Source organism: Chiloscyllium plagiosum, chromosome 31 (assembly GCF_004010195.1).
Source record: "Chiloscyllium plagiosum isolate BGI_BamShark_2017 chromosome 31, ASM401019v2, whole genome shotgun sequence".
NCBI classification, from domain to species: Eukaryota; Metazoa; Chordata; class Chondrichthyes; order Orectolobiformes; family Hemiscylliidae; genus Chiloscyllium; species Chiloscyllium plagiosum.
This window is the reverse complement of record NC_057740.1, coordinates 3130899-3146677: the sequence shown is the minus strand read 5'-3', so window position 1 is coordinate 3146677 and position 15779 is coordinate 3130899. Positions and strand designations below refer to the sequence as shown.

The window sequence follows — 15779 nt, the reverse complement described above, 5'->3', positions numbered from 1 at the left end:
GTGTAGCTGTTTCTTTGACCAGCAGCCTCAAACTGACTGACTGCTTTCTCTAAATAGCCAGATTACTCAAACCAAACCAAACCTGAGAAAAGGTGAGCTCTGAGAACTGGCTCCTTTCAGTGCACAAGTGCTTTTTTAAAAATTTAAAAGCTGTTTCAAGTTGATAAAGCCAGACATTTCATAACCTGTGTCTCGTAAAACATTTTTGGGGAAAAACAGCCAAGGACAACGCAACGTTGTTAAAGGATCAGCATCCTCCCAGGGACGTTGTCAAAAGCTTTGCTAAAATCTATGTAAGCTACATCAATTGAATTTCTCTTATTCATGTGCTTGATCACATTTTCAAAAACTTCGAACAAACTTGTTAGGCATGACCTCCCTCTGACAAAGCCATGCTAATTTTCCCTCATGAACCTATTCCTTTCCAAATGGGTATCTATTCATTCCTTCAGAATTTTTCTCCAGTACTTTCTCCATCACTGACATGACACTCAAGGTCCGTAATTTCATAGTTCATCTATTAGTTTTAAAATAGTGATGAAAAAGGATAGACTGGATCTAAAAGTGGAAGTTCTAAATTGGAGGGAGGCCAGTTTTAATGGTATTAGGTAAAAACTTTCAACAGCTGATTGGGGGCAGATGTTCGCAGGTAAAGGGATGGCAGGAAAATCCTTCAGAAATGAGATGAGAGTCCAGAGACAGGATATTCTTATTAGGGTGAAATGAAAGGCTGGTAGGTATAGGGAATGCTGAATGACTAGAGAAATTGAGCGTTTGGTTAAGAAAAAGAAGGAAGCATATGTCAGTTAGAGACAAGAGAGATCAAGTGAATCCTTAGAGTTTAAAGGCAGTAGGAATATACATAAAAGGGAAGTCAAGAGGGCAAAAAGGGGACATGAGATAGATTTGGCAATTAGGGTTAAGGAGAATCCAAAGGGTTTTTTTAATAAATACATTAAGGACAAAATGGTAACTAGGGAGAGAATAGGACTCCTCAAAGATCAGCAAAGCAGCGTATGTGTGGAGCCGCAGGAGATGGGGGAAGATACTAAACGAGTATTTTGCATCAGTATTTACTGTGGAGAAGGACATGGAAGATGTAGAATGTGGGGAAATAGATGATGGCATCTTGAAAAATGTCCATATTACAGAGGTGGAGGTGCTGCATGTCTTGAAACACATAAAGGTGGATAAATCCCCAAGACCTGATCAGATGTACCCAAGAACTCTGTGGGAAGCTAGGGAAGTGATTGCTGGGCCCCTTGCTGAGGTAGTTATATCATTGATAGTCACAGGTGAGGTGCCAGAAGTCTGAAGGTTGGCTAACGTGGTGCCACTATTTAAGAAAGGTTGTAAGGAAAAGCCAGGGAATTATAGACCGGTGAGCCTGATGTCGGTAGTGGGCAAGTTCTTGGAGAGAATCCTGAGGGACAGGATGTACATGTATTTGGAAAGGCATGGTCTCATTTGGGATAGTCAGCATGGCTTTGTGCGCGGGAAATCCTGCCTCATAAACTTGATTGCGTTTTTTGAAGAGGTAAACAAAGTACATTGATGAGGGCAGAGCAGTAGATGTGATCTATATGGACTTCAGGAAGGTGTTTGGCAAGGTTCCCCATGAGAGACTGGTTAGCAAGGTTAGATCTCATGGAATACCGGAAGAACTAGCCATTTGGATACAGAACTGGCTCAAAGGTAGAAGACAGAGGGTGGTGGTGGAAGGTTGTTTTTCAGACTGGAGGCCTGTGACTAGTGGAGTGCCACAAGGATCAGTGCTGGGTCCACTCCTTTTTGTCATTTATATATATGATTTGGATGTGATCATAGGGGATATAATTAGTAAGTTCTCAGATGACACCAAAATTGGAAGTGTAGTGGGCAGCGAAGAAGATTACCTCAGAGTGCAACAGGATCTTGATCAGATGGACCAATGGGCCAGGGAGTGGCAGATGGAGTTTAATTTAAATAAATGTGAGGTGCTGCCTTTTGGAAAAGCAAATCAGATCAGGACTTATATACTTCATGGTAAGGTTAGGGAATGTTGCTGAACAAAGAGACCTTGGAGTGCAGGTTCATAGCTCTTTGAAAGTGGAGTCACAGGTAAATAGGGGAGTGAAGAAGGTGTTTGATATGCTTTCCTTTATTGGTCAGAGTATTGAGTACAGGAGTTGGGAGGTCATGTTGTGGCTGTACAGGACATTGGTTAGGACACTTGGAATATTGTGTGCAATTCAGATCTCCTTCCTATGGGAAGGATGTTGTGAAACTTGAAAGGGTTCAGAAAAGATTTAGAAGGATGTTGCTAGGGTTGGAGGATTTGAGGGAGAGATTGAATATGCTAGGGCTGTTTTCCCTGGAGCGTCGGAGGTTGAGGGGTGACCTTGTCGAGATTTATAAAATTATAAGGGGCATGGATAGGATAAATAGATGAGGTATTTTCCCTGGAGTAGCGGAGTCCAGAGCTAGAGGGCATATGTTTATGGTGAGAGGGGTAAGATATAAAAGGGACCTAAGGAGCAACTTTTTCAGAGGATGGTGCATATATGGAATGAGCTGCCAGAGGAAGTGTTGAAGGCTGGTACAACTGCAGCATCTAAAAGGCATCTGGATGGGTATATGAATAGGAAGAGTTTAGAGGGATATGGGCTAAGTGCTGGCAAATAGGAATAGATTAGGTTAGGGTATCTGGTCAGCATAGACTAGTTGGACCAAGGGTCTGTTTCTGTGCTGTACATCTGTGACACCATTCTTAAAATGTGGAAACTTATTAGTCATCCTTCAATCCTCGGGCACTTCCCCCTGTGGTTTGAGAGGAATTATAAATTTTTGTCAAAGCCCCTGATATTTCCTGCCTCGCCTCCCATAGTAGTGTGGGATGCAGTTCACCTGGGCCAGGCATTTCTCTGATTTTAAGCCCCACAGAGCCACCAGGATTTCCCCATTTCCAATGTCAAACTGTCCAAGTTCCTCATAACTTCTTCCTTTTTATATATTTATAGAATATCTTAGGATTCTCCTTAATCCTGTTCGCAAGTCCTTTTTCATATCCACCTTTTGCTCTTCTCATTGCTTTCTTATGTTCCCTCCTTGCACTTGCTATACGTCTGCCGGGCTGCAGCTGAACTTCTGCCTTTGGACTTGCTAAAAGCCCTGCTCCTCCTCCATCCAGTGCTGAATTAACCTGGATATCTAGGGCTCACTGAATGTATTGCTCCTGCATTTCTTTCTAAAGGGTACGTATTGGACCTGTCCTCTCCCCTGCTCCTTTATGAATGTTCCCTATTGGTCTGCTCTCGACTTAGCTGCAAGGAGCTGCTCCCAGTCCATGATCAGAACAAATTTGAATGTACTGTGTTGTGGTCACTATTGCTAAAATGTTCCCCCACTGCCACATTGAACACTTGCCCATCTTGTTTCCCCAGAACCAGATCCAACTCTCCACCATCCCTTGTTGGGCCTTCTGTGTATTGGTACAAACACTCCCCTGAATATATTTCAAGAAATCCAATCCGTCTAAACCCTTAGCAGTATGACTATCCCAGATTGTTGAAAAAGTTGAAAAATGTCCCACTGACTCTTTGGGGATCTGTAATACACTACCAGTAAAGCAGCTGCCCTCTTAACATTCCGAAGTTCGACCCACACAGTCTTGTTTGAAGACCCTTCCAATATATCACCTCCTTATTGTAGTATTTGACTCCTTCATTAATTGTACAACAACACCACCCTTTTTACACCCTCACCTAAAGATCCTATACCCTGGAATATTGAGTTGCCAATCCAGCCCTTTCCTCCTCCATGTTTCTGTGATTGCAACAATATCATACTTCCATGTGTCCATCCATGCCACTACCCCATCAGTCTTACCTTTAACTCTTCTAGCATTAAAGTTAAGACCATCCAGCCTTGCATTAGTCTCTCTACACTCAATGCAACTGAGCTCACCATTGCTGTAGCATGATGTGTCTCAGTTGCATTGATATTCTGTGTTCATTCTCTTTGTCAGACTAGTTTAAACTCCTCCCAATAGCACCAACAAATCTACCTGCAAGGATATTGGTCGCAATGTGATTCAGGTGGAGGCAGTCATGTTTGCATATGTTCCCACCTTTCCCAAAAACAGTCCCAGTGATCCAGGAATCTAAACCCCTCCCTCTTGCACCAACTCATGAGCCACACATTCAGCTCTCCTATTTTCTTATTTCTGAACTGACTAGCATGTTGCACCACGAGTAATCCAAAGGTTATGTAGTGAGGGGATTTAATTACAGAAGCAGGGCTCTCTTGCTCTAACAGTCTGGGGCATTGGTAAGACCACACCTGCCATATTGTGTGCAGTTTTGGTCTCTATCTGAGGAAGATTATTTTAGCACTTGAGGGAGTGCAATAAAGGTTTACCGGACTGGTTCCTGGGACGGTAGGACTGATGTGCAGGGAGCAACTGGATCATTTAGGACTGGTGTCTGAGATGAGTCATCTCTCTTATGAAGAGAGATTGAGCAGCTTAGAATGAAGGTTTCTCTGGTTCAGAAGAAGGAGAAGAAATTATATTGAGCTATATACGTTGCTAAAAATGCTTTTGTCAGCACATTCCAGATACTTAACACACTGTGGAAAAACTTGCCCCTCGCATCTCCTTTAAGTGTACTACCTTTTTCATGAAACTTTCTGGCTCCCAGTAATTGACATCTCTAGCCTCAGAAAAAGACTCCAACTATCCATTCTATTCACGCCCCTCATAAGTTTGTAAACTTCTATCAAGTTGTCCTTCATCCAAGTTAAAACAAACCATGTTTGTCTAATCTCTCCTCATAGCTAAAAGTCTCCAAACCAGGCAAGATCCTGGTAATCTGTTTTTGTACCCTCTCCAAAGTCTTCATTTCTTCCTTGTAGTGTGGCAACCAGAACTGCACGCTGTCTTCCAAATGTGGCCTAACTTAATTTCTTTGCAGCTGCACAATGACTTGCCAATTTTTAATACTAAAGCCTGACGTATTTCCCTTAACAAATCCTATTCTAACAGGATTAGGTCGAGTAGATGCAGCAACGTTTTGTATGACTGAGTTGTTCAAAACTAGTGGTCACAGTCTCTTATTAAGGGGTTGATCTTTTAGGATAGACTTGAGAAATTTCTTGATCCAGAGAGTGGTGAACCTGTGAGATTCTCTGCCATGAAAAACAGTTGGGATAGCAGTATTGAATGTTTTCACGGAGTATGATGTACCTCTGGGGGCTTAAGTGATTTAAGGTTATAGGGCAAAAGTAGGAATAGGCTGGATGATCAGACATGACCATTTTGAATGGCAGAGCAGCCTGAAAGAGCCAAATGGCTTACATCTCTAAAATCTGTTTCTTATCCTTTCTAAAGAGTGGTGCCAAGAGTGAAACTCATACAGTAGTGAGATATAATGAGTCTAGTTCTGGACTCTTTCCCCCCCCCCCGAGGTTTACTAACATTGCCTTGGTTTCATACGTTTAACTCCACTTTATAAAGCCAGACAAACCCATATGCTTTTGTAACAACCTTCTGAGCTTGCCCTGCCATCTTGAAAGATTGTGGCCCTGCACCCTTGTTAGGTTCTTTTACTCTTGAGATTCTTACACACTTGATGGAACTGCAACACACTGACTTCTGTGAACAAGCAACCGAATTGATTCAGCACAGTACAGTATAAGCTAGGTGACCCCCTTTGACCCTCTTCACAGGTGTGCAAAGTTGGGTCAAAGTGAGGCACTGAATAAAGAAAGCACATCCCCTTTAATATTTCATTAATGTCCAAAGAGATAGCACAATTTAATTTTTTACATTACACCCTCACTTGTCCCTGGTCCCACACTGTTGAAAACTTATTATTTTACATGTACTTCCTTCTTTTCTTTGAATTATTTAAAGCAGACTTATTTGTGTTAAATTTAATCATTTGTGCATCTGCCCATTCAGTAGGGTCTGCCCAGTTCAGTACGATATGTCCTCCTAGCAGCAACACCTCGCTCTCCCTCTCTCCTGTGCTCTCTACCTTGTGAAAAGCAACTATTTACCACGACTTTGTTTTCTGCCCCTTTGTGTGTTCATGCAGCCACTGTTAAGTACATGTGCATCAGTTGTGCTGACAAGTCTGTTATGACCTCATCACATGCTACATGCTAGATGTCAGTCTCATTACCCTTGCCCATCCTGGTATTTCATCAATCCAAAAAGGTTAGTCAAATACAATTTTCCTTTTAAAAATAATGTTGAGCTTTTTCCTCCATCCTTTCAATCCATTTAATAGTTTTAATATTTACTTCCCTTCCCTAACCACATCATGTTGACATTGAATTTCACTTGTTATTTCTAAGTCCAACTCGCTAATCTATCTTCATTTGATCAATCAGCCAGTGATTGCTTTTCCTCCTTGGTGTCATCAGTATGATTTGACACATTTGTTTCTGTGCTCACATTTCATGCAGTGATACTTTGAGTACATGTTGATCACTTCCTGCCATCTCTGTATGGCCACCCTCTGACTTACTTGGGCAATCCACTTCATAGAACATAGAAAAGTACAGCACAGTACAGGCCCTTCGGCCCTCTATGTTGTGCCAGCCTTTGATCTTATTCTAAGATCAGACTAACCTACACGCCCTTCATTGTACTATCTACCGTGTGTATCCAAGAGTCGTTTAAATGTCCCTAATGTATCTGATTCTACTACCTCTGACATCTCCCCTAAACCTTCCTCCAGTTACCTTAAAATAATGCCCACTCGTAATAGACATTTCCACCATGGGAAAAAGTCTCTGGCTATCCACTCTATCTATCCCTCTCAACATCTTGTACACCTGTATCGAGTCACCTCTTATCCTCCTTCACTCCAATGAGAAAAGCCCTAGCTCCTTTAATCGTTCTTCATAAGACTTCACCTCCAGTCTAGGCATCTCCTCTGCACCCTCTCTGCTTCCACATCATTCCTATAATGAAGGATCCAGAACTGAACACAATATTCCAAGTGTGCCCTAACCAGGGCTCTTTTGAGCTGCAGCATGACCTTGTGGCTCTTAGTCTCAATCCCACTGCTAATGAAAACCAACATACCATACGCCACCTTCATGACCCTATCAACCTGGGTGGCAACTTTGAGAGATCTGTGCACATGTAGCCCAAAATCCCTCTGTTCCTCCACACTGGTAAGAATCCCGCCTTTAACCCTCTATTCTGCATTCAAATTCGACCTTGCAAAATGAATAACTTCACACTTTTTTCCAGGTTGAACTCCATCTGCCACTTCTCAGCCCAGTTCTGAATCCTGTTAATGCCCCCTTGCAAACTACAGCAGCCCTCCATGCTATCCACAACTCCACCAACCTTCGTATCATCAGCAAACTTACTAACCCATCCTGCCAATTCCTCACGTAAGTCGTTTATAAAAATCACAAAGAGCAGAAGTCCCTGCAGAACACCACAGGTGGTCACCAAGCTCCAGGCTAAATACTTTACAACTACCATCACCCTCTGTCTTCTCTGGGCCAGCCAGATTTTCCTGTATCCCATGCCTCCTTTCTTTCTGAATGAGCCTACCATGGGGAACCTTATCAAATGCCTTACTAAAATCAATGTACGTCACATCAACTGCTCTACCTCCATCAATATGTTTTGTCGCATCCTCAAAGAATTCAGTCAGGTTTGTGATGGATGACCTGCCCCTCCCAAAGCCATGCTGATTATCTGTAATCAAGCGATGGTTTTTCAAGTAATCATAAACCCTGTCTCTCGGAACCTTCTCCAATACTTTACCACCACTGACGTAAGACTGACTTGTCTGTAATTCCCAGGGTTATCCCTATTCCCTCCCTTGAACAAGGGAAACATATTTGCCTCCCTCCAATCGTCATCACTACTCCAGTGGACAGTGAGGATGCAAAGATCATTGCTGAAGGCGCAGCAATCTCTTCCCTCGCTTCCTGTAGTAACCGAAGTTATATCCTGTCTGGCCCAAGGGATATATCTACCCTTATGTTTTTCAAAATTTTCAGCACATCCTCCTTTCTAACATCAACCTGTTCGAGCATATCAGCTTGTTACACGCTGTCCTGAAAAACATTAAGGTCCCTCTCAGTAGTGAATACTGAAGCAAAGTATTCATTAAGGACCTCCCCTATTTCTTCTGACTCCATGCACAAGCTCCCTCCACAATTCCTGATTGATCCTACCCTCATTATTCCCTGCATAATTTTATATGTTTCTGTAAGATCATTCATTGTAAACTCCAATGAGTATTGTCCTGGTCTACTCAATCTCTCATATGCCAACCCTCTCAATTCCAGCATCAACCCAGTTAACCTCCTCTTCATCCCTGCAGTGGCAGTACACTCTTAAGTAAAGAGACCAAATCTATACGCTGTACTCCAGGTGTGACCTCACCCGCACCCTATATAGCTGCAGCATATCCTCCCTATTTTTAAACTCCATCCCTTTAGCAATTATTGGCATGTTATTTGTGTCTTCCACTGTGAAGACTATCTCAAAATACTTGTTCAACACCTCGGCCATTTCCCAATTTCCCATTAAACTCCAGTTCTCGTCCTCTAAAGGACCAATGTTTATCTTAAACACTCTTTTTCATTCTATACCTTCAGAATGATGTCACAGACTACAAGGTGAAGCAGTCGTGATGAATGACAAACGTAGGGCATCCAAAAGGAAACCAAAAATGTACAGCTTCCACACAGAATAAGAAAATTAATATCTTTTCACAACCATGACAGATGAGAGTGTTTGTCATGCATGTCACCAAAGTATATCAATAGATAAAAAGGGGAATTTAGAGCAATGTCACAGAGCAAAATAAATTCAGAGACAGTTATCCCTTCAACAGAATGATTCAGATGCAAAGAAAGTTGACAAGCTGAAAGTTCAGCAATAAGGAAAAAACATTCAATTTCCTATCACTGATTTTTTTTTCCACTTCAAGCCCACAAAAAAGTCGCCATCATGTTTTTGGGCCTGTCAAATGAGTAACTGGCTAACCTCCAGTGGCAAAAAGAGCAGCGCCAAACCTTTCACCAGACCTTTAAAAGATCCTCTATTTCTGAAGTACATTAGAGACATGCTAGATAGGCATGGTAGTTGCAGATTAATTGTCTCACTTTGTTTCTTGCTATTAATTTTTGTCTTTAGTGGTGTGAGGCTGTGACTTTACACATGCAGCTTCTCAACTCTGATTCACATTTATGATGAGATTATTACTTTTCCTTTCTCAGCCCCTTGAACAGAGATTGGAACACCGATCGGAGCCGGAAGATGAGTGGATTTCAGGATCGATCCTGGCAAGGAAGCGTTGATAGTGGACTGATGTCAAGAGATCATTGGCAAAGTAAAACTTAACAGTCAAATTATGTTTGAGTAGTTTAATAAAAAGAAGTATTTTCCATACTTTTTCCATCTCTAAGACAAATTCTACAGCTTCATCTTCCTGAAGACATGATTAGTACTCAGCAGTAGTTATCATCTTTAATGGTTAAAAGGGAAAGTGATCTCAGTGTTCTGAAAATTGGAACATTTGAGTTAAATGTGATTCCACTATTCCCACTGGTCAGTAAGCTGGTTGCTAGAGCATATAGATTTGAAGTGATCATTTAAAGAATGTGAAGTGTGACTTGGGAACTATTTCAACGTTAGAGACTTTTAAGATGGAATGGCCTAACATCTCTAGTGGTAGATAAATTCAAACAGTTATGAATCGGTGTAGGGCTGCAAGGATGAACGAACTGACCATGGTCATGTAGTGCTGGATGCCATCCATATGGGTCAGGTTAAGCAGGATATCCTAGAAGTGTGAGGCAGAATAGTCAGCCGGGTAGACACTTTTTTTGTTTTTGCAGCTATGTGCATGAGTCTGGATAGCTGTGGTGCCTACTCAGTGCCAGTGTTCAGGATATTTGCTCTGGGATGCATAGGAACTTGGAGTGGAGAGGGGAAGGTCTAGGTTGTCGCGGTCCACATGGGTGCCAACAATGTAGGATTAGGAAGGAAGTTCTGTGTAGGCATTCAGTTGCTGTGGGCTAAATTAAGAACTTCAATGTTAATACTATTACCTGAACCACAAGCAAATTAACATAGGGTACAGGAGAACATATGAGTGAGGAACAAGTGTGGGCCACTCAGCCCTTCAAGCTTCTCCTCCATTCAGTAAGATCATAAATAATCTGATTTGAACCTCAACTCTATTCCTGTGTACCCGTGATAATATTTCATTACCTTAGTAATCAAGAATCAATCTGCCTCTGCCCTGAAAGGATATTTAAGGATTCTGTATCCACTACCTTTTGAGGAAGGGAATTCCAAAGACACTCGACCCTTTAAAAGAAAAGATGTTTCCTCATCGCTGTCTAAATAGCTGACCCCATGTTTTTAAACTACGACCCCTTATTCTAGTTTTTTCCCCAAGAGAAAACATCCTGTCTCCATCCACCTTAAAGTCCCCTCAGGATCTTCTATTTTCAATTGAGTCACCTCTGACTCTACTAAACTCCAGAGGAGAGTTGAAACTTTATTGCTGGAACAGCACAGCAGGTCAGGCAGCATCCAGGGAACAGGAGATTCGACGTTTCGGGCACAGGCCCTTCTTCAGGAGCATTGCTGAAGAAGGGCCTGTGCCCGAAACGTCGAATCTCCTGTTCCCTGGATGCTGCCTGACCTGCTGTGCTGTTCCAGCAATAAAGTTTCAACTTTGATCTCCAGCATCTGCAGACCTCACTTTCTCCCTAAACTCCAGAGGATACAGGCCTAGCCTATCTAACCTTTCTTTGTAAGGCAGTACACTGCTTCCAGCGTTCGATAAGTATGGTGTTCAGTACTGTATATGGCATTCCAGATGTGGTCTCACCAATGCCCTGCATAACTGGAGCACAACCTCCCTATTCTTGCATTCAGTTTCTTTTGCAGTAACACACAACATAGAGTTAGCTTTCCTGATTACTTGTTGAACCTGCATTTTAGTTTACTGCAATTGATGCATGAGGATACCCAGATGTGTGTCTCAGAACTCTGCAATCTCATGCCATTTAGATAATATGCTGCTTTTTCATTATTCTGAGTACAGATTATCAGAATAGGGAAGAATGTTGGCCATGACAGTGTTATAAAGTGGAGGTTGACCCCCTCTGGGAATTAAAGCCAAAACACCCAAAGAAGAGTAGTATAATCTGTAAAAAGAGTGTGAACAGTGGGGTAAACTGCCTTTTAGCAACTTCTAGTAGTTAAATAAAATAACACTCACTCTAAAATCAACAAGTAACAATTTATTCATCAAACTCTAACAGTGAATAAATTAAGTAAACTATTAATAAACCGAGTAAATCCCTTCTAACTAACTATTCTAGAATTAAACAAGAATCTAATGGTATACTGTCCCAATAAATAGAATTTCCTCTTATATAACAAAAAATAGAATTTAGTCTCTTGAAATTCCAGACAGGTCACATCTTTTGGAATGTTCTGTGCCTTCCCTGTCATTCTTCTGTCAGGAATGTCTTTATTTAGAGAGTAAACACTCTCTAATATGTAGATGAGTGAGAAAACCAATTTTGAGAGAGAGAGAGTGCGAGCTGAGGGCTGTTCGCTCTGTCCAACTGCCCCTTTCTTTCATACCAGTGATGGCGTATTAATATTTCTTACAATTGGATTGGTCCTATGTTGTCAAAACCATCAGATTTAACTTTAATAGGATTTTGGCATCAAGTGCCTAGTTCACATTGGCTAAATTCAAAAATTTGTTGTCCTGGTAAAAATGCTGTTTGGCCTAACTTTTCGGCCTTTTGATATAAATGTTGCAATTCGGGCTCTCCGTGAACTAGCATTTTAAATCTATAAGCCCAGAAAAGAAACCCCATTGTTTAAATGGACCACACAATGCCACCCCACCCCCAGTATTTTACAAACACCAAATTATAATTTCCTACCTCCCAGTCTACAATTACTGTACCCAACTTCACAACAACAGACATGAGAATGCAGCATTTTTGACATTTCATCCCAACTGATTGAAAATCTGTGTTGCCCACCAGCGAAACAGTGCTGCAGATACCCTGGAATGTTGAAGTCTGGAGTTCTTGGTAAATCAGCAGTTGATGCCAGTCTGGGAAATCTATCTAAATGGGAACTGGGATTGGATCAAATGGGCAATTAAAATCTTTTCTACACATGTAGAATCTAGAATGAAGAATGGTGATTAAATCCCCTCACAGCTACATATCTGCCTCTACAGAGGGAGTTTAAACTTCAGATTAAAGTGCATGTTTTATAACTTGGCAACTAGCAGCTATGTGTATGACTGTCTATCTGCAATACTGTTGTCATACAGGTGTGTGATTCCACATAACATGTTGGCATATGTTGCTTTAGTATCCAGTGGATATATATCCTGTACAGGGTGAATACTGCACCTGGAATTTCTTCTGCTGCACCGACCCAGAGATTTTAGTTTAATTGTTTATCCTTGAGAGGATTTCAGTTGCAGGGCTGGTAGTAGATCTGATCAAATAATCTGTACAAAAGATGTTTGCAACAGTAATTCTTGAGGTAAAAGATTATTAAGTTCATAATGTATTGTGTAACAAAATGTAAAATGGGTTGAAATATACTGGTCTAAGCTAGAATTTTGTAGTTGTTAGGCCTTGGTTGATGTGGGTGTAATTGATCATTCCCTGTTTTGTATGTTTCCTGAAGGGCTCAGTGTTTTTTCCATGATGAATTGAGGTGTGAAAGCTGCATCACTAACCCATTGCTGTTGCAGGTGGCGATCGGGGCATGTCTGGCCCATCTGGGACAAGTTACAATATGCAGAGAGGAGGAATGCAAAAGTAAGTAGCCCAAAATCACACCTTAACTGCACTTCAGAAAAATGTAAACCAACTAATATCTCAGTAAAAGCACTGACACCTGTCTTTTTGGAGGCTGATTTGATAAAGTTTCGATCAATGACCTTTATTTGAATTGGGCTATGTGGATAAACACAGCCAGATTTAAAACTTCCTGTATTTACCGTTTCATTTCTTCTATTTGCCAGTCTAAATGTTTTCCATTATGTAAGCACGTGTTTCATTCAGGACAGCTTTGCTGTGATTTGAAATAGGAATTGTAATTTCTATAGATTTTTCTATGCAACAGCTATTTTGTCATTTTGATATTTGTTCATGTCAAATGATCTCTCACTCTACATTTAACCAAGTTCTAGTTTAACTTTATATTGAACCATCACGTCAATCAGAAATAATTGTAATGGTTCAGAATGAGCTGGATTTAAGTCTGTGTGAGCATATTGTATGCTGTTTTCCAACACTACCCTCAAATCCTATGATGGCAGACATTGGTTTGGTGTGGGCCATGTTTACCTGTAGTGAAACAAAAGCAGTTTGCAACACAGTCCAGAGCTTTTTATTGCTCTTCTAAGCTAAACATGTCAAGGCACAGACCAATCAGTTTAAAGGAAAATAATCTTTTTATTTAGGAGCGCTTCCCAGGGCATTTCATTCCCACTGCCTGTCTTTTGTTTTCTCCCTGACTGGTTTGAAGACTGTTCTGCTGAAGGCTTGCTCTATCAACATGTCAATTCTGTAAAGTGAATCTGCTCTTTCTCCTTGAATCAGTGTTAATAGACACCTATTCTCCACTACTACATGCATATCTAGTCCCCATTTATACCTTGCAGCTGAATACATTCTTGCAAATTTACTCCCTGTTTCAAGAGCACAGAAATATGTTGAGGCATACCATGAACATGACATTGGTAGCCAAGGTAATCAGCTTCAGTATTGGGCAGTTGGCTGACTTGTGTGACATAACTGCAGATGATAGTTAATTCTATAACAGAATTGGCGCCTGTGAAATGTATTGCTGAGCTGACTACTGAGAAGGATGAAAAGTATGATGCTGGAAAAGTTCAAGCAGCATCCAAGGAGCAGGAGAATTGATGTTTCGGGCATAAGCCCTTCATCAGGAATGTGGGGCAGAGGTGTGTAGAGAGCTGACAGATAAATAGAAGGGTTGGGTTGGGTTGGGTTGGGGATGAGGTAGCTGGGAAGGCAGTAGGTAGATACAGATAGGGGGTGATGATGATAGGTCGGTGGATGGGGTGAGAGGTGGTGGGGAAGCTCCGAGGAGCAGGAGAGTCGACTTCTGATAAAAGCTGGTGTTGTCAGTCTGTAGCAAAACCTTGATGTGCACCCGAAACATAATTGAACAGCATCACAGGCATGTAAAATATGAAATGATTCTGAAAATAATGAGACATACTTCTGGAAGTGAATCTTTCCCATCAATATAATTTTTCCTGAAGTTCAGAAGTTGTTAGAATGCTGTCATATGCTGCCTAGTTGCTCGCACTCTCCCTGTATTGTTGAACTTTTTCACAATTATCATTAGAACCTGGATAAGATGCTTTGATAAGAGCGCCTAGAGTCCATTGCACAGCAGTTCACTCTCATATTTGAGAAATTGTACTGAAGAGGATGGAAACTGTAACACTTCTTCAAAGAGGTAAACCAAGTCAGTGCAGATTGTTAATACAGATCTGTAAAGAATAACTCCCCCTTAACAAATTTGGTGCTTAAAATTATCAAATGTAAACCATTTCAAAAGCACAGGATAGAGTGCCACATTTGTTCGTACTGATTATTTAAATCCCAAATAATCCAAGGTCAAGTACTGGTGTGGGTAAAGAAAGGGCTGAATGATAGTATTACATAGCATTTAAACATGCAGAAACTGCATTTCATATGTTTCTGCTTGATGCAAACCTCCTCTTGGTTTACGTGATCACACCGCTGCCTTCTATAGTTTCCCGTGCGTTTATCTAATTTCCCTGACAGTTACCCAGAGAGTGGACAGAATTTGGTAATGGTTGAGGTTTTGAGTAGACTAGAAGATAAAGGAATGGTATTAGGCCATTCAGCCCATTGATTCTGCTCCTCCATTCAATCACAGCTGATACATTTCTCAAACCCATTCTCCTGTTTTCTCCTGTAACCATCAAACCCATTACCAATCAAGAACCTATCGATCTTTGTGTTAAGTACACTAATGATTTGGCCACTGCAGCCATCTACGGCAATGAGTTCTGTAATTTACCCACCCTCTGGCTGAAGAAATTCCTCCTCCTCTCAGTTCGAAAGGGATGTTCCTTCACTCTGAGGTGTGCCCTTAGGTCCTAGTCTCTCCTACTGGAGGAAGCATCTAGTCCATGTCCACACTATTTGGGCCTATCAGTATTCTGTAAGTTTCAATCAGAATTTGCCTGCCACCTCCCCAGTCAAATTTCTTCTAAAACCTCCTCTTGTACCTTCCTACACCAATACATCCCTTCTTGAATACAGGCGCAAAATTGCTCATAATATTCCAAATGCGGTCTGACCAGGGTCTTACACAATCTAGGCGGTACGTCTCTGTTCTTGTATTTTAGCCCTCTTGAAATCAGTGCTAACGTTGTATTTCCCTTCCTAACTGCCAACTAAGCCTCCCATGTTAACCTTAAGAGAATCTTGAATTTGGACTTCAAAGTCCATTTGTGCTTCAGATTTCCAAAGCTTTTCCCCACAGAGAAAATACTCTATGCCTCTATTATTCCCACCAAAGACCATAACCTTTCACTTTCCCACATTGCATTCCATCTGTCACTTCCTTACCCACTCTTTTAACCTACCCAAGTCCTTCTCCCACCTGTCTACCTCCTCAACCTTCCCCCCCCTCTCCACCTCCTCCCCCCCCCCCCCCCCCCCCCCCCCCCCCCCCCCCCCCCCCCCCC

At 41.6% G+C, this 15779-nt stretch overlaps 1 protein-coding gene across 4 annotated transcripts in view; it reads left to right on the top strand.

Annotated features, from left to right (window-relative positions):
* LOC122565146 (scaffold attachment factor B1-like) overlaps positions 1–15779 on the top strand; it is an 85288-nt gene that overhangs the window by 63043 nt on the left and 6466 nt on the right. For 2 of the 4 annotated variants that reach the window (XM_043720823.1, XM_043720824.1), the window contains one exon: positions 6078–6199. Coding sequence is in view for 2 of the 4 variants with exons in the window: in XM_043720824.1 (XP_043576759.1) it covers positions 6078–6087 (10 nt within the window). In the remaining 2 variants the exon portion in view is untranslated. Of the gene's footprint in view, positions 1–6077; positions 6200–9240; positions 9354–12773; positions 12841–15779 lie in introns of those variants that run through there. The other 2 variants (XM_043720820.1, XM_043720822.1) reach the window with 2 other exon arrangements.